Source organism: Melanerpes formicivorus, unplaced genomic scaffold (assembly GCF_026170545.1).
Source record: "Melanerpes formicivorus ecotype bairdi unplaced genomic scaffold, bMelFor1.0.p_v2 SCAF_63, whole genome shotgun sequence".
NCBI classification, from domain to species: domain Eukaryota; kingdom Metazoa; phylum Chordata; class Aves; order Piciformes; family Picidae; genus Melanerpes; species Melanerpes formicivorus.
This window is the reverse complement of record NW_027142415.1, coordinates 3525467-3551864: the sequence shown is the minus strand read 5'-3', so window position 1 is coordinate 3551864 and position 26398 is coordinate 3525467. Positions and strand designations below refer to the sequence as shown.

The 26398-nt window shown below is 42.4% G+C and overlaps 1 protein-coding gene across 2 annotated transcripts in view; it reads right to left on the bottom strand.

The window, feature by feature from the left end:
• The window catches only part of NKAIN2 (sodium/potassium transporting ATPase interacting 2), a 626732-nt gene that overhangs the window by 344026 nt on the left and 256308 nt on the right, over positions 1–26398 (bottom strand). For both annotated transcript variants that reach the window (XM_068162342.1, XM_068162341.1), the window contains exon 2: positions 11594–11731. In XM_068162342.1, coding sequence (XP_068018443.1) covers positions 11594–11731 — 138 coding nt within the window. The remainder of the gene's footprint in view (positions 1–11593; positions 11732–26398) is intronic.

Below are 26398 nucleotides of genomic sequence, written 5' to 3'. Positions count from 1 at the left end.
TTAATCCTTTTGTACCTCAGTGCCTCACACCTAAATATGTTCTAGTGAAGGCAGCAGATGAAAGTAGTCAAACTTACACAATTTCCATGAGAAAAAAAAAAGAGACAAAAATTTCTATGGCCTTTATTCTAAGTAGCAGGAAAATTTTCAAGTCAAGGGCCAAAAAATGGCAGAAAATGACAGAGAAATTCATTGTAGGTTACCTTCTTTTATGTACTTCAACACGGTCAAGACAGACGCACTCTAAGTATTATGATGCTGGAATTCAGTGATTCTCTGACCTGTTTACCCAAGGCTTAGCTGAATCTCCAGGGCTGAACAATTTGAGACCTGTGGAGATCCTTTGCAAGTTATCAAAATATTTCTAAAAGGAGGAGTGAAAATGAAAAAGCCACCAGTGTCAAAGCCTGGACTGATTATCAGATAAAAAAGGAGGCCACCTGTTTTAAGGCGGTATTTAATACTCCGTCAGTTCAGTATTTAATACTCCAATAACTCAGTATTTAATACTCCATCAATTTACTAACCAATAAGCATAAAGAACAAACTACTTTGGGCTCATCTGACCATATTTAAGCTTTTTTTTTGTGCAAGTTGTCTATTTGTGCAAAGCATTAGCGTTAGAATTTGGATCAATCAAACCCCTATAGCTAAGACACTGACCAGCTAGCTGTTCACTACCTCCCTTCACATTCCCACCACAACCGTATAGCAAGCTAGAATCGGTTTCAAAGGCAGATTCCTGAGCTTGTCTTTTTCAACATAAATGAAAGTACATTTAAATCCACAACACACTAAAATCTAATCTTTTAGCACTACAGCAACAAAAGCACTCTATTAAGCAGCACACCTCCCTGGGAATTGAAATCCCTTTCAGCAAATGTTGTTTAAAGTCCAAAGGGCAGCCTTCTACTTACATCCCTACCGGCTTCTCACAGCATCTGCCAGAAGTGAGCAAAACTCTCCAATAAAATCGCAGTTAGCAAAGTCTGCAAAGGTCATTCTTATGGAGTTAGCATCCAGTAGTGAAAGGATAGAGTGTAAAAACAATCTCAAGCTCCACTTTTCTGTGGTATCCAATTTGTTCCCAGTAATCAAAGAACTTTGAAAAGAAAAAGTTGTTCTCTTCTTTTTTTTCTGCACAGGGATATTTAAAAAAAATACTGATGAGATCTAAAGAAGGCTATGAAGACCCAAAAGAAGGCTAAGAAGGTGACCAGGACAATGGATCTTATCTGGTTAGACCACACTTGGAATACTGTGCCGAGTTCTGGGCCCCTCAGTTCAGGAAGGAGGTTGACTTGCTGGAACGTGTCCAGAGAAGGGCAACAAAGTTGGTGAGGGGTTTGGAACACAGCCCTGTGAGGAGAGACTGAGGGAGCTGGGGTTGCTTAGCCTGGAGAAGAGGAGGCTCAGGGGAGACATTATTACTCTCTACAACTACCTGAAGGGAGGCTGTAGCCAGGTGGGGGCTGGTCTCTTCTCCCAGGCACCCAACACCAGAACAAGAGGACACAGTTTCAAGCTGCACCTGGGGGGGTTTAGGCTGGAGGTTAGGAAGAAATTCTACACAGAGAGAGTGACTGCCCATTGGAATGGGCAGCCCAGGGGGTGGAGGGGTGGAGTCACCATCACTGGAGGTGCTTAGGAGGAGACTTGATGGGGTGCTTGGTGCCATGGTTTAGTTGATTAGGTGGTGTTGGATGACAGGTTGGAAGCAATGATCTTGAAGGTCTTTTCCAAGCTGGTTTATTCTGTTCTATTCTATTGTTAGGAAGGTGAGCTTTGGCAAACAACCCATCTATTTAGGATAAAATTCTGCTTGAAGAGAATGTTCATGATAGTGAACACTTACCGTGGGAAGTGCTAAGGAGAGGCCAGGTTGCTATTCGTGGCACGGAAAACATTTCATGTAAGGGCCCCTATGCAGTAATTACTATCCTATAAAACACTAGTGCTTCATTTAGCATCCATTTATCTGGCATAATGAAAATCAAGCCATGAATGAAACTTGGACTTAATTCAGGGTCGAGGTGGATTCTCCAGCACTGTAATAGTCTTAATTCATGTCATCATCTGGAGCTTCACCAAAGTGTCCCAAAGATGGTTCTGCAATACTTATTGTGGAGGTTTGTTAGGGATTTGTAAAGTTCTCAATTTTTATTCTGTAATTTCCACCCCACCCTGCCTTTGTACTCTTGGTCATGCACTTTGCTCTTCAAAGCTTAAAATTCCTTCTGTACAGTAGAATTGACCAGGTTGGAAAAGACCTCAGAGATCATAAAGTCCAACCGATTACCTAACACCTGATTACTAACTAAACCAAGGCTCCAAGTGCCACATCCAATCCCCTCTTGAACACCTTCAGGGATGGTGACTCCACCACCTCTGTGGGCAGCACATTCCAATGGCAAATTACTCTTTCTGGGAAGAACTTTCTCCTCACCTCAAGCCTAAACCTTCCCTGGTGCATCTTGAGACTGTGTCCTCTTGTTCTGGTGCTGGTTGCCTGGGAAGAGAGACCAATGCCCACCTGTCTATAACCTCCTTTCAGGTAGTTGTACAGAGCAGTAACATCTCCCCTGAGCCTCCTCTTCTCCAGGCTAAGCAAGTCCAGCTCCCTTAGCCTCTCCTTGTAGGGCTTGTGCTCAAGATCTCTCCCCAGCCTCATTGCCCTTCTCTGGACACTCAAGTACTTCAATAATACTATGCAGCATTATAAGCTGTTACAGAGGTATTTTAGTTAAACATCTCTATTAGGTACACATCTGTGTGCTGTTTCTCCATTGCTTTGTCCTTTTTAATTTGGAAGTCACTGAGGAGCCTAAATTATGATCAAGATTTTATTCCCCATTTTTCACCAAGAAGAAAATTAGTAATAAACATTTGTTTCTTGATATTTCCTGAGGCACAGTGACCACTAATATTGTAGTTATCAAACAATAACTCAGACATAACTGTTTTTCAAACAGCTCCTCTGATTTGCTTTCAGCTGAAGGCAGACTTTCTAGGTGACTAATTCTTAATCAACAGCCCGAAGTATAAATTGAGCACGAATCAAGGAACTATTTTGCTAATGTTTGGCCTGACTGAGCACTTATTCTATTTAGGTGTACACAGGGATTGCCATAATGGCCAATTTATGGGATGTTACCATCTCCTTGATCTTGTAAAGTTTGTGTTTTCTGCATCTGTTTGATCTTTCTGATAAAAATGAATAAATATGTAATGGTAGTGTGTTCACAGTACCAAGACTTGAAACTGCTGGATAAGTCCCTCCACTTATTCCTTTCCCATGTATAAGAACTTCTTCATGCACATGCAGTTCCTAAATAAAATAGCTATTTTTGTCCTTCCTGTATAAGGCACACAAAAATAACAGTGTCACTAAGGTTAGAAGAGACCTCAAAGATCATCAAGTCCAACCTGTCACCACAGACCCCATGACTAAACCATGGCAAGAAGTGCCACATCCAATCCCCTCTTGAACATCTCCAGGGATGGTGACTCCACCACCTCCCTGGGCAGCACATTCCAATGGCTAACGACTCTCTCAGTGAAGAACTTTCTCCTCACCTCCAGCCTAAACCTCCCCTGGAACAGCTTGAGACTGTGTCCTCTTGTTCTGGTGCTGGTTGCCTGGGAGAAGAGACCAACCCCCACCTGGCTACAATCTCCCTTCAGGGAGTTGTAGAGGGCAAGAAGGTCTCCCCTCAGCCTCCTCTTCTCCAAGCTAAGCAACCCCAGCTCCCTCAGCCTCTCCTCATAGCGATATGCTCCAGACCCCTCCCCAGCTTTGTTGCCCTTCTCTGGACACCTTCCAGCAACTCAACCTCTTTCCTAAACTGAGGGGCCCAGAACTGGGCACAGGACTCAAGGTATGGCCTAACCAGGAGCACAGGGCAGAATGACCTCCTTGCTCCTGTTGGCCACGCTGTTCCTGATCCAGGCAAGGATACCATTGGCCTTCTTGGCCACCTGGGCACATTGCTGATTATCTCTGGCTTTTTAGCCATTACTGAAACAGATTTTTTCGACTAACATGGAAGTACAACTTCTGTGGTCACACATTTCCTCATTTTGATTTCCCTTGTAAGTACTAAAATCATGTCATGATACTTTCAACCTGGTGACTGAAATCAAGAAATTCTGAGTGGTTTACACTGAAAGCAGCATGGGCAATGAAAAAAAAAAAGTTTCCTACAAATACCATTTCCATATTTAAGTGGATTTACTTCAGTCTTGTTCAGCTGGCTTTCTGCTTCTCATTCAGTAAATATTTTATTAAATATAGTGACAGAATATGCTAATAAAAATAATCATTCTGTTGCTGGTATTAGTGATATTTGCAGAACAGAAATTCAGTTTTATTGAAACACATTTGTCTCAGAAATGGGACTTTAAGAGGTCTCCCTTCTTTAAAAGTCAAGTAGATATAATAACTATTTATATAGCTATTGTGTTGCCTCATTTACAATTAAAATGACCAGAAATCTATGTTGAATATTAACAATATTGTATTCAGTAACTGAATATATTGAAAGAGCATTGATACGAGCTACAGCATAAACATTCACCTCCCTTATTATCCATGGCAAACTACTGAATCAAGGAACAAACTGAAGAATATCATTATGTGTGTGTGAATGACATGTTAGCAAACAAAACATCTTGCCAATGGCACATTCTGAAACAGACTCAGGATCCTGATTCCCAGTCTCCTGTGACAGCCAACAGATAAATCTGCTGCTACAATGTTCAGGGTCTTTATTTACTTAATTGTACTTACGGTATTATTCAGCTTTAGCTCAAAAGGATTATGCAGAAGATTATTGCTTATGTCCCTAAACCATCATTTGCTCTGAAAAGTTGCACAGAGCACAGAACTAGTTTGGGTGACTACGTGCCTTCTATAAACAAACATCTAAATTTCAGTTGCAGCACAGAAAATTACCAGGTAAGTACAGCTGAGGTGAAGCACTGAGTGATTTGTAGCAGAATGGAGGAGAAAAGTACTGCCTGAGAAACTCTTTACAGGGAGGAGGCCCAAGATAGGAACCTAACTTTAGAATAAACCTTTATTTAGAATAAACCAAACCAGGTTGGAAGAGACCTTCAAGATCATCGTGCCCAACCCATCAACCAATCCAACCCACCCAAACAGCTAACCCATGGCACCAAGCACCCCATCAAGTCTCCTCCTGAACACCTCCAATGATGGCGACTCCACCACCTCCTTGGGCAGCCCATTCCAATGGGCAATCACTCTTTCTGTATAGAACTTCTTCCTAACATCCAACCTGAACCTCCCCTGGTGCAGCCTGAGACTGTGTCCTCATGTTCTGGTACTGGGTGCCTGGGAGAAGAGACCTCAAGACCTATGTGCTTCACAGACTGACCAGAATGGACAGTCACCATTCCACTTGATTTCATCCTTCTCTTTCTTACATGGATTTTTACCTACCTATCTACCCACCTAGCTATCTCTATGTATGTTTATACATACTCCCAACAATTAGGAAGAATGCAGAAGTAAAATCTATGTTTTTAATAATTCCTGTAGTGAGCTTGAGTGCACACACTGTCTTATTTTAAATGAAACAAGTCTACAAGTGTGGGAAATAAATTGGATTAGGTTAGTAAGGTAAATGAATTTCAGAAGAACTCAGTTATTAAAAAAAAAAAATGTTAACAGCAAAAATCTTTTTCTTTTTACTATAATAAAGACACTGAGGTGCTGGAGTGTGTCCAGAGAAGGGCAATGAAGCTGGTGAGGAGTTTGGAGAACAGGACTTAGGAGGAGAAGCTGAGGGAGCTGGGATTGTTTATCCTGAAAGCGACAAGGCTGAGAGGAGACCTTACTGCTCTCTATAGCTACCTGAATGGAGGTTGTAGTGTTGCCCACTGTTGGCCTTGGCTCCCAAGTAAGAATAGAATAGAATAGACCTTGGATATCATCAAATCCAACCTATCATCCAACACCATCTAATCACCTAAACCATGGCACTGAGTACCCCACGCAGTTTCTTCCTAAACACCTCCAGGGATGGTGACTCCACCACCTCCCTGGGCATCCCATTCCAATGGCCAACCACTCTTTCTATGAAGAATTTGTTCCTAACATCCAGCCTAAACTTCCCCTGGTGCAGCTTGAGACTGTGTCCTCCTGTTCTGCTGCTAGTTGCCTGGGAGGAGAGACCAGCTTCCACCTGGCTAAAACCTCCCTTCAGGTAGTTGTAGGCAGCAAGAAGGTTGCCTCTGAGCCTCCTCTTCTCCAGGCTAAGCAACCCCAGCTCCCTCAGTCTCTCCTCATAAAGCTTGTGCTCCAAACCCCTCACCAACTTTGTTGCCTTTAAAGAGGTAACAGCATCAAGTTCTGTCAGGGAAGGTTTAGGCTGGATATTAGGAAAACTTTAACTGGAAGAGTGGTCAGGCAGGGAAGTAGAGTCACCATCCCTGAAGGTGTTAAAAACAGAAAAAAGGAGAGCAGATGTGGCACTTTGGGACATGGTCTAATGGTCTTGGAGGTGTTGGGTAGAAGGCTGGACTTGATGAGGTTAGAGGTCATGCCCAACCTTAATCATTCCATCATATGATGATTCTATAAACAACTGCTTAATGAGAAACAAGAACTGAAAACAGCTTCTCTTACAAGATCTCCTCATAGAAAGATCTCCTGAAATGTTTTCTCACCAAAAATTCTGTCCAAACCAATGACTATAGAGATTCTGTTTGAACTGAAAAGGGCAGGTCTGAGAGCATGGCTGTAGAACTGCAGATTCCCTGCTGTTCTTGGCTTTACAGTTTCCTATGGCACAGTTAGAGTGGTTTGATAATATCCAGCTATGTACAACAGATGAGCTGCTGCACACTTTCATGTACTGCTTTAAGCATTTAAAAACCACAGAAGATAGTAAATTGCAATATGCAACTGAACTTCTCCAAAGCAGATCTGGTAGATTCAGGGTTACCTGCCATAACAGACGTTCAGCCAATCCCACCAGGAGTGCTGAAGCCACTGACAGCGCCTGGGCTTTAAAAAGACTGAGATTAACTCACTTCTGCTCTTTGGGGCCTAATGGTTTGGCAGACTGATGAAGCTTGCAAGAAGCTCAGACATAAGGTAATTGCCTCCTCTTTTTTAATATATATTAGCAATTATGTGTTAAGTAATGTACCAGTAATATTCTATCCTTTTCTCCCAGGCTTAATGTGATCCTTCATGAGATTCTTTTTGCTCTTGAAGGCTGCAAATTTGCTTTATGTCACAATGAGATCCTTGTTCTTATCTTCTAGTATATTGTGGTTTGTAGGAGTCCCTCTTATGTTCACTTTTATTTGAGGGTGCTGCTATTATGTTCCAGAGGAGGAATACTGGAATAGAATCAATTAATCCCTAGGAAAATGTTAGTAATGTTGTCTACTGCTTAATTGTGCCTCACACAAAACCAAATCCCACTTGAATTGTCAAATTAATAGGTCATTATGAGAAAACACTTTGCACAATCTCCTACTTTTACAGGTTTGAAACAAGAGAAGTCCTCTTGGATTCTGTCTCAACAGTTCCATGTCTTTCTTGTACAATGGGCCCCACAGCTCAATCCAGCACTACAGGTGAGGTCTCAGGAGAGTTGAGTAGAGGGGGACCATCACCTCCCTCAACCTACAGGTCATGCTTCTTTTTGTGCAACCCAGGATACCATTGGCCTTTTGGGCTGCAAGTGTGAACAGAATAGGTTTGAAAAGACCTTCGAGATCATCAAGTCCAACCTGTCACCCAACACCATCATTACCAACTGACAACCAATTTTTCTTCCACCAGTACCTCCAAGTCCTTTACCATAGGTTGGCTCTCAATCCATTTATCCCTCAATCTGTACTGGTACCAGGGATTGCCCCAACCCAAGTACAGTACATGAGTCCATTCCTCAAAGCTGCCAAGGTCCCTCTGAATGCCATCCCTTACCTCCAGCAAACTGACTGCACCACCCAGCTTGGTGTCGTCTGCAAACTGGCTGAGGGAGCAATCACTGATGAAGATAATGATTTTTGCTGGACAGGGAACCTTTGAGTACAAATCTTTGGATGAGGCCATCCAGCCACTTCTTTATGCATCTATCAGTCCATCTGTCAAACCCCTATCCCTTCCATTTGCTGAGCAGAATGTTAAGGAGCCTTATCAAGACTCTTACAGAAGTCTACATAGATTACATCCATAGCTTTTCCCTTGTCTACTGATGCAGTCACTCCATTGTAGAAGGGTCACTAGATTAGTCAGGTGACTACTAATCCATAGCAGATTGAGGAATATGTTCTGAACATATCAGCACAGCTGGAATACCTCTACAAAATCAATGAGGACAAACTGAGCCTCCTCCAGGCAGAGCCTCACCCTGGTGAGAAGCATTGCTTCTTTCCAGAAGCCTTTATAATCTTCACTGGTATTACTTCTCAGGCATTGATGGATCCTATAACAGCACTGCTAACAAACACACATCTCAGTCATTACACTGGCTAACCTTTGTTCCTACTGAAATCCTGATTCTCTGTTTCAGCACAAAGCAGTCCTTTTATCATCATTGGTTTCACCAAAGAATGACTTAATTACTATCTTTTGAAAAGAGATCTTTGAAAAGACACTCATTCCCACCCTCAGAACAGATGCTTCACCTCCTGCATCAGTTGCTCATTATCAGTTAATAGTTTAGGTTTATAAACAAAAATGAACATTCTGCTGAACCTATATTAAGACTAACCCCTCTGATACTAAACTTGTTTACTGTCCTCTTTGTCTGCCATAACTCCTGCACCCTATGTAATCTGAACTGTTTTCCAAGGCCTGAAACCAGACTCATTTCTAAACCTCCCTGTGACTTGTGAGTTCAAGGACACACTTTGACTTGTGGTGTCCCATCTGTCTAAAACTTATTTCCTCTTCTCCCTAAGCCACTAAATCATTTCTTTAAATCTCACCTTAAAACCCTCCTGCTCTCTTGAACCTGTGATTCACAACCTCTAGAAAACATTTTTGTGATATCCTTTATGAAGCATGCCCAGTAAAAAGGGAATTTATTGTGGTCTCGTTGAAGAAGCTATACTTGGGGTACCAATGTGACTGAATTAAAGGTCCTACAGAGTTCACACCAGGTAGATTCTGCAAGGATCAGTCTATCAAAGGCTGAGCATTTACATCCACTCACCTGCAAACCTAATAGCTACATCCTTGCAGGCTTATAGACCACTGTCTCTCAAAGTTGTCTCTGAATTCATAACACCCACGTGAGTTTTGCTAAGCTTCACCAAGGTGCCTATCTGGGCCCAGTAGAAGTGAATAAAAGGATGCAGTGCTCTCCTCTTTCCATTTAGTGACTTGTACCATTTCCCTCATCCTGACTTTACTCTCCAAAGAGAAGAGGAGAGTAAATGAAAAAAATCACAGCAGTCCTCCACTGATCCAGCTAAATCAAGGATGAAGTGTCATCATTGTTTCCTTATCTAAGCAGTCTGTGAGAGATGGCAGATTTAGCTGTCTGTCACCAAATCTGAGCAAGACAAACAATTGGATCTTAGATTGCTTCTGGCCAATTCAGTGAGAAGATGCAGGGAGGTAAACCCACAAAGCCAGATGGGCTGCAGAGAGAGGGTGAGCTCTAAGAAAAGTGATGTGTGAAAATTAGTAGGATGGCATGGCACAAACCATACCATCCAGAAAAAAACATGTTAGTATCTATTTATAAGGCTGGTATTCCTCCCCATTCACAATGAGCTCATCATTGTAGCAGGTAATTAATTTTCTGTACTGTTGAACAGGCCCTTTAAAATCTAGCATTTTGTTTAGCCTAGCTAAGCACTGTGTGCTTCTCCTTGGTTTTATGTCTTGAAATAGCCTTTGGATAGAATTTCTTACTCTTTTTATTTAACTGACACTTGCTTGAACTTCCTATTCATGTTTTCAAGCTTTGTCTAGAGGTCAAAACACTAGAAATGGAAGAATAACATTCACATGACTCCCTGAGTTGTGCCTTGAAAGAAACACTCTAAATATTTAAAGGCTTGCAATATATTTTCCAGTGTTGATAATACATCTTTTGCAATACATTAAATTGTGTGCATACATAAAGGCTTTATACAGACATTTTCTGCATATAGCAAACAAGAGAGAGAGAAACAGAAATCCTAACATAGTGCTGTTAGCATCACCCTCCTGCAATATGGATGTAGGACAGGTGTCCAAGCAAAACCTTTCTATCTCCTGAGTCATTATTTGTATAAGAGGAAAAGAGGCTTTGCAGAAGTGGGTATAAATTCAGTGGAGTTAGTTTCATTTGGTTTAAAGTATGGCTCTGAATGGGCAAATCTTTTTTGATTGCTGTTTATGGGAAATACACAATTTACCCAAATTAGCAGTCAATTGGGATAGAAATATTGTTATGCAAATCTACTTTCAACAAAGGACCCCTTTCAGATTTGTTGGTTTATCTTTATAGACCCACAAAGAAAATGAACAAACCCAAAGCATGAAATGAGGATTTCAGTGATGCTGTGTTGTGCTACACAGCAGAGCAACCCTGAGTTTGTGTGTGAGGGGTAGCTGAATGAGGCAAAAAAAAAATGATTAAAAACAAAGGTCTAAATCTTTAATTCTGGGGCCCTCAGTTCATAACCATCAAATCTGCATTTCTTACCAGATTCTCATACTTCATTGTCAACTTGGACTCTCATTTCTAGGATGGATATGCATAATAGATAGGCACTCCAGCAATGGTAATTAATAACAACGATGAGTAACTACAATGAATCATGGATCTGTTGGGGAGGTCCAGTTGTATCTGGGAAAGTTATGACTACCATTCATCCTAGCTCTGAATCCCTGTCACTCTGAGGATGTTGTAATTCTTTAGTGACATCACATCTCCAAAGTTCATATTGTCATGTAGTCTGTGATCATACTGACTTCCAATTAGAATCTTTCTCAGTTAGAATAAACCAAACCAGGTTGGAAGAGACCTTCAAGATCATCATGTCCAACCCATCAACCAATCCAACCCACCCAAACAGCTAACCCATGGCACCAAGCACCCCATCAAGTCTCCTTCTGAACACCTCCAAAGACGGCGACTCCACCACCTCCCCAGGCAACCCATTCCATAGCGCAATCACTCTCTCTGTATAGAACTTCTTCCTAACATCCAACCTGACCCTCCCCTGGCGCAGCCTGAGACTGTGTCCTCTTGTTCTGGTACTGGCTGCCTGGGAGAAGAGACCATCATCAGCCTGTCTACAACCTCCCTTCAGGTAGTTGTAGAGAGTGATAAGGTCACCCCTGAGTCTCCTCTTCTCCAGGCTGAGCAACCCCAGCTCCCTCAGCCTCTCCTCATAGGGCTTGTATGAGGAATTAGGGTAACTTGTATGAGGAATTAGGGTAACTTGTTAACACCTCAGTATTGAAAATTACTCTAAAGCATGGTAAGCAAAGTATTACAGAAAAAAAAGTTCAAGAAAAAGGTTTCTATTTATAAGAAATAAAGTTTGGATTGCCCTCACCCCACCCCCCAGTGCACATCAATACAAGCAAATAAAGTTAGATACTCACTCCTGTTATGTAGCGAGGTCTATACTGGATGGTTCCAAATAGGCCAAGTATGACTATAATAATGTGTATAAAATTTGCCAGGATGGGTGCCCACTGATACCCAAGGAAGTCAAATATTTGCCTCTCGAGCACAGTAACCTAGGATTAAAAAGCAAAAGCATAAATAGATTAGAAAAGACCAGAAAGCATCTATTAGGGCATTTCCCCTTCCCATATGCAAGATAATTGCCCCGAGTTAAACACAAAACAACAAACAACAAAACCACTTCAGTCAGCAGTAAAATACAAAGAGTTTGCAATGTTTCACCTTCCTGTTTTAATGAAAGATGCATTTCTCACTGACACTTTACTGAGTCATATCCAACTTAACTCAAATATTCATGTGGGCAATTTGACCATGATGCTGAACTGTACACTAGGATGGTTTGCTTACAGGAGGAGAAACAAATCACTTTGTTATACACAAATAATTTCGTTATACACACCAGGAAATGCTATAATGTTCCAGAGTATCAGTGCTGAAAATAAGTGGCAGGCTTATGACCTCTCAGCTGCTTTGCTTCCATTCACAAACACCATCTTTCAGCCTAGTCTTGTCTCTCTAGTTCCATTATTCACCTGCTTTGTGATTTTCTTTTCCTCTTCCCTCTATCCCCAGCAGTTTTGCCAATGGGCTTTTACCTGTAACTAAAAGCATGCAACTTTTTGCCCTGGTTCTAGTGATAATGAGACTGCTTCCTCCACTACCACAAACAGAAGCCAAAGTATAAGCTGTTACTCAAAATTCCAGATATTTAAGTCTAAAAATTGAATTAAATGCACAACCCTGGGCTGTTGATGACTGTTTTCAAGCAATACCATTCCAAGCAGCTAGCTCACGATGTAGAAAAACTACAATTCTACCAGAATCAGTAGAAATAGTTTCAGATCTCAAACAGCAGGTTTCCCTTAACTGTTGTTTGGGCATTATGTCAAAATACAGCACTGTATCCCAAACCACAGGCAGAATAGCATGTTTTGAACAAAACCAGTAGTGCTGTGAATATTAGAAAGCAATATAAGGGTGAAGACAATTTAGAGAGGAACAAAACCAACTACACCAACAGCAGACAGACAAAAGAAAGAAAAGGCAGGTTTGCTGATGACACCAAGCTGTGTGGTGCAGCAGACAGGCTGGAGGGAAGGGAGGCCATCCAGAGGGACCTGGACAGGCTGGAGAGGTGGGCACAAGCCAACCTCAGGAGGTTCAACAAGACTAAGGGCAGGGTCCTGCAGCTGGGTGGAGGCAATCCCAGGCACAAATCCAGGCTGGGCAGGGACTGGCTGGAAAGCAGCCTGGAGGAGAGAGTCTTGGGGGTGCTGGTGGACGAGAAGCTCACCAGGAGCTCTCAGTGTGCACTTGCAGCCCGGAAAGCCAATCAGCTCCTGGGCTGCAGCAAGAAAAGTGTGGCCAGCAGGGCAAGGGAGGTGATTCTCCCCCTCTACTCAGCTCTGGTGACACCCCACCTGGAGTACTGCCTCCAGTTCTGGGGTCCCTATTACAAGAGGGATGTGGAGGTGCTGGAAAGTGTCCAGAGAAGGGCCACAAGGATGATCAGAGGGCTGGAGCACCTCTCCTATGAGGACAGACTGAAGGAGTTGGGGCTGTTCAGTCTGGAGAAGAGAAGGCTCTGGGGTGACCTTATTGTGGCCTTCCAGTATTTCAAGGGGGTCTACAAGAAGGCTGGGAAGGGACTTCTCAGGATCTCAGATAGTGATAGGACTAGGGGGAATGGAATGAAGCTGGAGGTGGGGAGATTCAGGCTGGATGTGAGGAGGAAGTTCTTCCCCATGAGAGTGGTGAAGCCCTGGAATGGGTTGTCCAGGGAGGTGGTTGGGGCCCCGTCCCTGGAGGTGTTTAAGCCCAGGCTGGATGAGGCTCTGTCCAGCCTGATCTAGTGTGGGGTGTCCCTGCCCATGGCAGGGGGGTTGGAACTGGATGATCCTTGTGGTCCCTTCCAACCCTGACTGATACTACTACTATTAGGATGAATGAGAGGTGAATGTTTATTCAGCTTACATTATGGGGTAAATAAATTGCGTGTGGTGTATCTGCCACACATTACATTCATTAAAACCAAAACAAAGCCACAAACCAACCAAAAGCCTCATTTGAGATCAAGTACTAAACAAATAATTAACTTCTGTTCCTCACTGTTCTGACATGATACAGCAATGGGACAGACCACTGGGACACCAACACCTTTCTTTTTCAAGTAAGAAAATTTGCCGTGCAAAAGGCAGCCTACACTAATACCAGCGCTGCAAATGTATAGAGCATTAATTATGTAGTACTTGCTGGCATATGTTGAACTTTAAGCCATGGATTGTGAGAAGAACCCTGGGGAAGTTTCTTAGCCATATTTTGAACTTGAAAGTTCAGGATTTCATGTCAACTGTAAAATTCCTCTTTAAAACAAAGAATCCTTTCACACAGTGCACCCAGTTTATAGCCAGTCTTGGCATTTTGCCTACCATTTTACGTTGCAGATGCATTGACAGTAAGAGATTCTGGTCCTACGTTATGGAAGAATGAATGTGTGCTGTCTTACACCTCTCCCTAGCAAAGCAGCACCATAAAAGAGTACCCAGGACCTTATTGCTCTCTACAGCTACCTGAATGGAGACTGTAAGCAGGAGGGGGTTGGTCTCTTCTCCCAGGCAACCAGCACCAGAACAAGAGGACACAGTCTCAAGCTGTGCCAGGGGAAGTTTAGGATGGAGGTGAGAAGAAAGTTCTTCCCTGAGAGAGTTATTAGCCGTTGGAATGTGCTGCCCAGGGAGGTGGTGGAGTCACTGTCCCTGAAGATGTTCAAGAGGGGATTGGAGGTGGCACTTAGTGCCATGGCTTAGTAGTCATGAGGTGTGCGGTGACAGGTTGGACTTGATCTTTGAGGTCTTTTCCAACCTTATTGATTCTATGACATAATATTCAAATGGTGACAATGTGAAGAAGAAAGTAAAGGAAGGCCAAGTTGAAGCAGGAATTTCATAAATCCTCAGACTGCCTCTGCTTTTAAGTCAATCATTAAGAAATAATTCCTTGACTACTAACCTAGTCACTTCTATAAAGAGATCAACATGTGGCATAAAGCACTATTATGTAGGTCTGTGTGAAGTCTATTAGGGGTATCAACAAAAGAACTGCTACACCTGAAGTGCTGTTAAACAGGCAACAAAGAAAATTCTCACTCTCAGCAGAGAGTTCTTATTTTCACCAGCTTAACAAACAGCAAATGAGAATAGCAAATCAGTAGCAGACCCAGTCTAGACTCCACAAGCTTCTAGCAGAGCAACAGTAGGGATTCAGCAAACAAAAACATACATGGGATGATGCAAATCATTCAATCAGTAGGAGATCCTACAGGTTAGTATACTAATCACAGAGGAAAATTGCATTATGGCAGTTAATGACATTAAAAAGTAGAAAGCCTGATACACCTGCTGCAACTTCAGGTTTAAAAGGAAGTGCACTACCATGAACAAAGAACATTTTGGTTTGGAGGGTTGGGCTTTTTCTCCTGAGAAATATGCGGCAGTTCTACCAAAACTTATTTATGGTGGTGTGCAAAAACAAAATGCAGTGGAAAATGCAGCTGCTGTTCTTTAGAAGAGGAGACTACCACTACAGCAAGGTGTATCACAGATTGACCATATGGAAAAACACAGGACAGAATTATACCTTTGTTTCTACTTCCTGAGTAAAGGAAGGTAGGGAGGAAATAAAAATGACCCACAATCAAATGGGGAAAAATTTACACTGACTTTCTACATGGAGTTACTTAAGAGAAAGAATTCTCATTGCATCTGTGTTTCTAAAGGGAGAAAAGTTAAAAGGAGGACAAAACACTGACAAAAATCTATTGAAAACAGTATTATGTAGCTTCCTCCTCTTCCACAGATGCCAGAATCATAAGGGATTTCCTTACATAGCAAGAGAAAATATAGACCTGATTTTGAAAGCTGGGTTTTTTTTTTTCCCTCTTTACTTCAAAAACTTTCAAGTTTAGCTTAAACAACTGCACTTCTTTCTCCAAATCACATCCACTGCTTCAATGTTTAATGATGTTTCAGGAACATTTCAGAGAGAAAGGAAAGGACTGATAAGGAAATATTAAAGGAATAGATAAAGAATAGCCCATTTCCTTTCTTTTTCTACTGGAAGCACGAGTTTAAAATGAGAACAGAAGAGAGGAAAAAAAAAATGGATGCTTTGGATGAAAATTCACACTAAGGTAAGAAAAAGAAAAATAGGGTTTAATTTAGCTCCATTTTAATAACACAGTGAACCCAAAATATAAGGTTATAGGGGGGAAAAAAAAAATCAGTTCCTAGAAAATAAACATCTACCACATTGTCTTAATAGGCTTCCAAATAAAGAGAATATCACAGACAGATTATCTTATGTAATCAGTAATAAAATTACAGAGGAGTTCAGTGTAATTACAGTGAATCATTTTTACTAATGCATTTTTTTTCCCCCCAGACTTCTACTGTTTTAAAAATAAATACAAAGTAAAACAAGCCTCTATACCATCAAGTCATGTTTAGTTGTCTCTTCACTGTCTCTCAATAACATTACAAACAATACCATTGTACTTCTGTGTTCCTTACTTCCATCTTAGAGTGTAGCCCTATGATATTTTGCTGTAAGTAGAAATGACATAGGGACCTGATAGAGAGCAGCCTAGGGGAAAGGACCTGGGAGTCCTGGTGGACACAAGTATAACCATGAGCCAGCAGTATGCCCTTGTGGCTGAGAAGGCCAATGGCATCCTGGGGTGTTTTAGAAGGGATGTGGTTCATAGGTTGAGAGAGGTTCTGCTCCCTCTCTACTTCACCCTGGTGAGGCCACATCTGGAATATTATGTCCAGTTCTGGGGCCCTCAGCTCAAGAAAGACCTCATGAACTGCTTGAAAGATTCCAGCACAGAGCCACAAGGATGATTAAGGGAGTGGAACGTGTCCCTTCTGAGGAAAGGCTGAGGGAGCTGGGTCCCTTCAGCTTGGAGAAGGGGAGGACATCAGGAGGACAGAGCCAGGCTCATCTCAGTGACTTACAGTGATGCTGGAAGGTTCCACACAACATAAGGAAAAAAAAATTTCACTGTGTGTGACAGAATACTGGAGCAGGCTTCCCAGAGAGGTTGTGGAGTCTCCTTCTCTGAAGATATTCAAAACCTGCCTGGATCTGTTCCTGTGTGAACATGCTCTGGCAGTGGGGCTGGACTAGATGATCTTTCAAGGTCCCTTTCAATGCCTAACATTCTGTGAAGTTAGAATAGCTCAAACTATTTCTAGGTTCTTGTCAGAGGCTGATTGTTAATAGGTTAAGCTGCTACCGACCTTGAGGGATGCAAGAACTGAATTTTCAGAGGATAAAGAAAAGCATTTTGAGATGATTCGCAGAGTATATGATAGAGTGTAGAAAATTTCAGACAGGAACCACAAAGGAGAAACCAGACAAAAGATGATTTATAACACAAATCCCCAAGTGGAAAATGACAAAATGCCTTTCCTCAGGAAGCTCCTGAGAAGAAACTCCACCACGACTGGTTCACAATGACAGAGAATCAAGAGTTTGCACTGATAGAAGTGCACACAAGCAGGTATGCACAGCTCCCCTGAGCCAGGGCTCTTGGACAGCACACCCAGTACTAGGGGGCTTGTGTAGGAAGAAGAGAGTATTAGTTTAAATTGTAGTGAAGGAGAATTAAGCACCTGTGGTTTATATCATGACTGGTGTAGGCTAAAGAATGAGCTCCAGCAATTAAACTGTACTCAGTAACTCATTAACTCCCTCTGGCTCAATTGCCTTGCCTCAGACACCCACAGTTTCCAATATTTGCCTCTGGTTTTAAGGTAGATGCAAAGTTTTTCAATGAATTTCAGTTCTCAGTTCTGTGGCACAGAAAGCCAGAAAGAGCCCAGTAAATGCCTGTGGCTTATAGAGGAGCTCCAGAATCAGAGAATCACCAAGGTTGGAAGAGACCTAAAAGGTCATCAAGTCCAACCTGTCACCACAGCCCCCATAATTAAACCATGGCACCAAGTGCCACATCCAATCCCCTCTTGAACACCTCCAGGGATGGGGACTCCACCACCTCCCTAGGCAGCACATTCCAATGGCTAACAACTCTTTCTGGGAAGAACTTTCTCCTCACCTCCAGCCTAAACCTCCCCTGGCACAGCTTGAGACTGTGTCCTCTTGTTCTGCTGTTGGTTGCTTGAGAGAAGAGACCAACTCCCTCCTGGCTACAACCTCCCTTCAGGTAGTTGTAGAAAGCAGTAAGGTCTCCCCTCAGCCTCCTCTTCTCCAGGGTAAACAACCCCAGCTCCCTCAGTCTCTCCTCATAGGGCTTGTGCTCCAGACCCCTCCCCAGCCTTGTTGCCCTTCTCTGGACACCTTCAAGAGTCTCAATGCCCTTCTTAAACTGAGGGGCCCAGAACTGGACACAGGACTCAAGGTATAGCCTAACCAGTGCTGAGTACAGGGGCACAGTGACTTCTCTGCTCCTGCTGGCCACACTATTCTTGATGCAGGCTAGGATGCCATTGGCCGCCTTGGTCACCTGGGCACACTGCTGGCTCACGTTCAGGCAGCTGTCAATCAGCACCCCCAGGTCCCTCTCTGTTCAGCAGAATCTCATGCTAAAGCCTAACTGCATCACACACAACGTTCCCAGCCAACCCTCCCCCAGCACTTCCATCCTTTTGAGGCAGAGCGCACACAAGTGTGCCATTCCTTAGAGAGGTTCATTTAATTTTTTCATCAACATTTCAGATAGTATCCTGAGATAGATGCCCCAGATACTCAATGAATTCTCCACAGTTACCCAGCAGAAAAAATAGCATCACATTTTGAAAGCCAGATCCCTACAAAACACACCTACACACCTGCACGTGTGCCTGCGCATGTGAGTCAAGTCCTTTACTGCAGGACAGCAGGGACAGAACAAAGCAAACAAAAAAATATTTGATTTGTATTAAGGAAGGCAAAACTGAAATGAAGTTCTGTGAAGAGCTGTGGAGCACAATGGTGTTCTCAGCACACCGCACAAAAGCCAGCGCGAGCACAGGTAATTCAAGTTAAAAATCAAGAAGGAATTAGTTTCCACTTGTCCAGTGGTCCTTTATAGGATTCACATCTACAATGCTAAGCCCCTGTCCTTAATCCATTTGACGCTGCTGAGAGCAGGAACAGACCTTCACTATACTTGATAAGAAGGTAATCACAGTTTTGAAAAACCCCGTGTAGGACCACATCCCTGCATCGTATTGTGCACAAGTGGATTGCTGTTGTGACCTGCTGAGGGCAACAGGGCTCTCCACAGGTACAGAGTGTATTCTAAGGCTCAGCTGCTGCCTTCTCAGGCTGAATACAGTAATAATAAAAACCTGGTAAATACAAGCTTTCTGCAGCAGGTTTTCTGCTAGGTGGTAATGAGAAGCAGAATTTATCTAAAGAACACTTCAGTCATTATTACTCATGACATGGAAATAAGAAAGATTCCAGCCAAATCTGAGCTGCTGAAGCTGACAGCTGGTTTAAATAAAAGTGATTTACTGTGCATTGAATATATCTTCAGGGTATTATGTTCATGATTTATAAACATTTAGACTCCACCAGCCACTCGTGGAGACCCACTGACTCAAACAGTAACAAAATCAAACCCCTGTCTTCCAAGTGCTTTCCTGAAAGAATCGACTCCTGAGTGAGTAGGTAGGGAAAAAAAGGCAGAAATTGCTGACAAAATGTTTGATTAACAAGTTCTGTTCTTGCAAAATACTTCCTCCTCAAACGTTATGAAACATCAATATCCATGGAAAGAAAGAAATGATGGAGGAAAAAAATAGGGGAAGGCTCAAATTTGACACTGAAAATGTTGATATTTTTAATGCTGCTTCCTAAAAACATTTTTTATATATATAAATGTATTTATTTTCAGAATAACCTTCTATATAATCATATTGCTAGAAATAATAGCCATTCATCAATAATGAAATACATGTTGCACTTAAGACATGCACAACTTTGAGACTTGGGGCAAATACTTGAACTCAGGATGCTATTTTACATAGTTATACAGAGAGGGTAGAGAAAATTGTCTCTAGGTTGGAATGTTGGTGAGTTTTGGGGTTTCTTTTTTGGTTGGTTGGTGTTGGCTTTTGTTGTTTTGGGGTTGTTTTTTAGCTGGTTTTATGTTTGTATCATTGTACAGGATCAAAGTGACTTTTGTTAATAACCTGGAATTACAAGAAGATAATAGAATAGAATGAACCAGGTTGGAAGAAACCTTCAAGATCATTGTGTCCAACCTATCAACTAATCCAACCCACCTAATCAACTAAACCATGCAACCAAGCACCCTGTCAAGTCTCCTCCTGAACACCTCCAGTGATGGTGACTCCACCACCTCCTCAGGCAGCCCATTCCAATGGGCAATCACTCGCTCTGTGTATAACTTCCTCCTAACCTCCAGCCTAGTTTGAAGCCTTTGTTTAGAACAAAAAAAACAAAAACCAAACCTTTATTTATAATAAACTGAACCAGGTTGGAAGAGACCTTCAAGATCATCGTGCCCAACCCATCAACCAATCCAACCCACCCAAACAGCTAACCCATGGCACCAAGCACCCCATCAAGTCTCCTCCTGAACACCTCCAATGACAGCGACTCCACCACCTCCTTGGGCAGCCCATTCCAATGGGCAATCACTCTCTCTGTATAGAACTTCTTCCTAACATCCAACCTGAACCTCCCCTGGCTCAGCCTGAGACTGTGTCCTCTTGTTCTGGTACTGGCTGCCTGGGAGAAGAGACCAACATCTGCCTGTCTACAACCTCCCTTCATGAAATTCATGAAAACATGAAATACATGTTGCACTTAAGACATGCACAACTTTGAGACTTGGGGCAAATACTTGAACTCAGGATGCTATTTCACATAGTTACACACCGAGGGTAGAGAAAATTGTCTCTAGGTTGGAATGTTGGTGAGTTTTGGGGTTTCTTTTTTGTTGGTTGGTGTTGGCTTTTGTAGTGGTAGTGGTGTTCTGTTGTTTTTTAGCTGGTTTTATGTTTGTTTTATTGTACAGGATCAAAGTGACTTTTGTTAATAACCTGGAATTACAAGAAGATAATAGAATAGAATGAACCAGGTTGGAAGAGACCTTCAAGATCATTGTGTCCAACCCATCAACCAATCCAACCCACCTAATCAACTAAACCATGCAACCAAGCACCCCATCAAGTCTCCTCCTGAACACTTTCAATGACGGTGACTCCACCACCTCCCCAGGCAGCCCATGCCAATGGGCAATCACTCTCTCTGTGTAGAACTTAGTGACCACTGGTGGGAATACTGCCAACATGCTCAATTCGATCTTCTCCCGTTCTGCCACAGGAAGATCAAATCAAGACTCTCAGAGGCTCCCATCCACCTCTCTGCCCTACCCCTATACCCTCTCCTTTGCCTTCTTCTTCTAGCAAGAGCATTGAAGCCCTGGATTCCACACCTCATCTTTAAGGTGGCAAAACCCAATTTTAATAGCTCTGCTGAGAAGCCTTGAGCCAGTTCTGACATAAAAGTTCTTTACAGAAAGACTGATTGCCCATTGGAATGTGCTGCCCAGGGAGGTGGTGGAGTCACCATCACTGGAGGTGCTTAGGAAGAGACTGGATGGGGTGTTTGGTGCCTTGATTTAGTTGATTAGATGGTGTTGGGTGATAGGTTGGACTCGATCTCAAAGGTTTTTTCCAACCTGGTTAATTTTATTCTAAAAATACAACTTCTGCAGTATTTTACAACTACTGCAGGAAAACTCAAACTGTGCAAAGCTTGAAGGCAAAAATAATCAAGCATTCAGGGAGCATTCAGAAAGATTAGCCTTATCTAGTACTTTCAAATTGCCTGTGTCTTTATGGAAAGATTGGACAATAAAACAGATCTCACTTTCATTCACAAAGACTCAGCTATGTTCTACACAGCAATGCAAATTACAGTGTATTGTGTTTGTAAACTCAGCAAAGATGTGATGCTGTGGTTATGGAGTTGAGAAGATGTATCTAGTCTGTCTTAACCTGAGGTATTTCTGTGTATGTTTCTTCAGCCAAAAGTAGAATGGAGGCTAATATCTTTATACAAAAATAAACAAACTATCTTCTAGCAACACCAATCAGTCTCTGCTCCTCAGCAGGAAAGGAACACTTGTAACAAACCTCATTAGCCAAATCATTCCGAGTACCATTGGCAGGGATCATTCACTGTCTCATCAGGACTGAGTTTTGCACAAATAAGAACTGGGGACTGAATAGCAGAGGGCTATGCCAAGGGAAAATAGCCAGCCTAGACTCACTCTGGTGCTTTCACCTGTATTCAGATGGATAAGGCTTTCCACAAAATGAGAGAGTGACAACTAATCCGTGCCTGAACTGCAATGCACAGTGGGCTCCTCATTCCTAAAATTAACCTGGATAAGCAGAATGCTGACTTTGTCTGACCTTACAGAAATCTCTCTCTGAAGATGCTCCTGATGAAATAGCCATTATCCTTATACAGAATACATGAAGCACCTACTACACTTTCCTGCCTTGGCATAACCTGAAAATTGACATTTAAACTATCCAGGTCACTTTATGAGAGAGAGAGATAATTGACATCAGTTATAGTCAGAGTAAGTTTCTAGCTGTTAAACTTTGCCTATAACATGCCTGGAGAAGAGGAGGCTCAGGGGAGACCTCATTGCCCTCTACAACTACCTGAGAGGTGGTTGTGGCCAGGAGGGGATTGGTCTCTTCTCCCAGGCAACCAGCACCAGAACAAGGGGATACAGTCTCAAGCTGCACCAGGGGAGGTTTAGACTCAAGGTGAGGAGGAAGTTCTTCACCGAGCGAGTCATTCCTCATTGGAATGTGCTGCCCAGGGAGGTGGTTGAGTCATCGTCCCTGGAGATGTTCAAGAGGAGATTGGACGTGGCACTTGGTGCCATGGTCTAGTCATGGGGTCGGTGTTGATAGGTTGGACTCGATGATCCTTGAGGTCCTTTCCAACCTCAGTTATACTGTGATACTATGAATATAAAGCCATTAGTCTTTAGGGAACTCCAACCAGTGTTGAAGGCAGCAATGCATCTTTTCTGCAACAACCTTTAAGAGTCAGACTTGTCATCTGCTCTCTGCACCACACTCCCAAAGACAAGTAAAAAGTCTCAGATCTCACTGTCCAGTGATCCAGGTCCAGCACCTATAAGTTCAACCACAGCTAAGTTACACTGATTGCCATCTACAACCCAGCTCCACATGCAAAAATTTGTGTCTTAAGGGTGAAGCCTTAATTCTTTGTAAGAAAAATGGAGTATTCTTAGAGGCTAGTCCAAGATTGTTGATTCAAGTAAAAAACTGTTGATTAGAGCCAGGTAATTTGCAGCAATTTTCAGTATTTCACTCCACATATACAATTTGCTTTGGAACATGATTGTAAGAAGAAAATGAGGGGGGAAAAAAGACAGCATAGGAAACACACTGTGCTGTCAGTCACAGAATCACCAAGGTTGGATGAGACCTCAAAGATCATCCAGTCCAACCTGTCACCACAGACCTCACAACTAAACCAAGCCACCAAGTACCACATCCAATCCCCTCTTGAACACCTCCAGTGTTGGTGACTCCACCACCTCCCTGGGCAGCACATTCTATTGGCCAATCTCTCTTTCTGGGATGAACTACTTCTTAACATCCAGCCTAAACCTCCCCTGGTGCAGCTTGAGACTGTGTCCTCTTGTTCTGGTGCTAGCTGCCTGGGAGATGAGACCAACTCCCACCTGCCTACAACCTCCCTTCAGGTAGTTGTAGGCAGCAATAAGGTCTCCCCTGAGCCTCCTCTTCTCCAGTCATCACGGGAAAACTTCATGTCACTGAGCAGTTGGAGTAGGTGTCTCCATTACAAGCCCTATGGACAACTGGAGTGCATCAGTCAGACATTGCCTTTAAAAAGATCCCATGAAGCTTTTAGAAGTAAACGTGAAGTACTTAGGATTTTGGTTGGGGTTTGTTGTTGTGGGTGTGTTTGGTTGGTTAGTTTGTTGTTTGTTTTGTTGCTGGTTTTATGAAACAGTATGCTTAAATGAGTGGGACACTAAGCTTTCTGCTTTGAACAAACCCAAAGTCCAGCACCTGCCCCTGGAAAAGCACAGGCTCCATGATAGACATAAGAAGTGCAGATTACATTCTCATTCTGTTGTCTCTTCCACCATTAAAGCTATAATAAAATTAAATGCAGACTGGCCACTCTCTTCCCCAGCCCTGATGACAAATGTAATGGATAAAAAGCTAGTCTGTGATGACTAATATACTAATACTCCACACTGACCTCATTTTAGTACACCAATTCAAGGCTGCATACAAATATCTCCTTAAGTAATATTGTTTCTGAAGTATTATCTGTTTTCAGCCAAGCTCTATCAACCTGCAAGGCAATAAATAGTGAAAAAAATGAGTACTGCAATAAAGTTCTGTCTTAAGAGACAGTGAATCACTAAAAGTAGAGCTTTGTCTGTTAAGATTGAGAAGTTAAAAATGAGAGGGATAAGGGAAAGGATGGATACAAAGCTCTGACACAAGGCTAAACACAATGGTCAAAGCTTGCTATAGCCACAATGCTAACAGGTCCATTGTATCCCAGTGATGAGCATGGTGTCAAAATATTCCATGTCTGAGGAGATTGCACAGCCAATAAAACGTGGCTGGATCAAAATCAAAACATTCCAACAAAAGGGAGAAGCAGTGAAGGAAACAAAGATATTAATAAGCATATAATGGGCCTTCTTATTTGCATAAATGTTTACTGCAGTCAATAAGGTTTCTCAGATTTACACAGAGATAATTCACATCAGCTAATTTGAAGCTAAACTCTGAATCTTGTTGGGTGTTTATTTTGTATAAAGGTCAGTGTTGAGTACCCTGGAATAAGCCCATTTGTTTATCCAAAATAACGCACTCAAGCACAAGAGAACTCTCTCAGCAGGTTATTGTGAAGATGACAAAATTGTTTAGCAGCCAAGACAGGATTCTTTTTACCTTGCTGCTGTACTTCATATGGTAAACCACTGATAAATGGTAGTATACTTCTCTGCATTGGAAGAAGCATAACGCCAGTTTGCTGGTACTTTAACTGTTTGATGGTGGTTGGAAAGGGCTGCCTAACAAAGCTGCATGGAGGACTTCATGGTGTTTGTGGAAGATTTTGCTACATGAAAGAGGCAATCACATGGAGCAAACCAAAAATGTCCTCTCCTACATTTGCCTTCAAATATTCGATTTTGCCCCTTTCCAATTTGCTTTCTTCAATTCAGTGCCCACAGCAAGCTTCCCTGGAAGCAGCAAAAGCTATAATCTAGAACTGCTGCAAGCCCTCCTCCAGCAGAGCCCTACCCCTGCCAATATCTGCCATCAGCCAAGTGGCACTTGCTGGCATGATACTACAGAGCTGCAGCAATTTCTTTCCACTTTTCCATACCTCATATCCCCAGCTGTTCCAAGGGGGTGATCACCTTGCTTGTTTGATGAGGTCTAGAAAACTCAGCAATAATTATTGTGCTGGAAGTGCTGAAGGCAGCCAGCATCACTAAGGCAGGAGCTGGAATGCAGCCCAACCAACATAGCAGAATCTACTAATTTGTTGCACTGAATATTTTGTTGTAAGAAATAATCACAAGTCTTGCAAGGGACTGTGAAAGGGAAATTAAATTGCCTGAGCCAGACTCTTCCACTGTGTTTAGCAAGAAGAAAAAATGCATATATACAAAAGGACTGACAGTTTTAGGTTAGTTGCTTAAACCCAGACATTTTAAATGCTTCAGATTGTTAGCAAGTGACCTCCTCAAATTGTACAAACCCCCAACCACCCAGCCAATCATGACTTGTCCAAAAAGAGGTGTTTGTAATTGGTTTTGACCAGTTAAGTGTGGCTTAGACTAGGAGAAGGCAGCTGACAGCCTGCATTATGAAATTAAATAGAACACTATCTTACACAAGACTGTGGGAAAAAAAGAGAGAAATCAGGCAATGGAACTTTTTTTCCTATAAGCATATTAGTCAGTGTTTTAAATGATGCATGTCTACTGCCTTTCTAACCCTTGCTAGAGAGTAGCTGTTAATACAATTATTTGAGGGTAACTACAATGTCTTTTTCAAAGCAGACTCCTATTAGTAATGAAACAATGGGGAACAAAAATAACATTTACATAAAACCAAATGCCTGTGCACTTGTGAGTGGGATAGGTGACCTCTCCAAAGAGAGTATTTTTGACTTGAGGAAAGACAATCTGATAATAGTGTGTGTGCTGCTTCTCTGCTAAAGCAAGAGCACACCTCCATGCAATGAAAGCTGCATGTGCTGGCTCCTGCTTTGTGTTCCACTGTGCTGTTTCGACTGGGGCAATGGGGTTTACCCTGTGGTTTATCTCTAGCCCAATGACATACTGATTGGAACTCCATTTGTCATGAAGATGCAATCAAATGATCTCCCTGGAAAACAGCATAGTTGGGTGGAAAAGGAACTCACATTAATGAGAACTGCCTTCTTTCTGAACAGTAAAACAATAACCAAAGTAGAGTCAACCCCTTTCACTGCTGCTCTGTTACTAAAGCCAAGGAAAGGAAGGATCAATATCTGCTCAAAATGCTCTGCTATTGACAAGCTAGTCCCCACTGGTGAGAAGAAAGAGAGAAAACCTGTGCACACCTGGGAAAACATGTATTAAACCC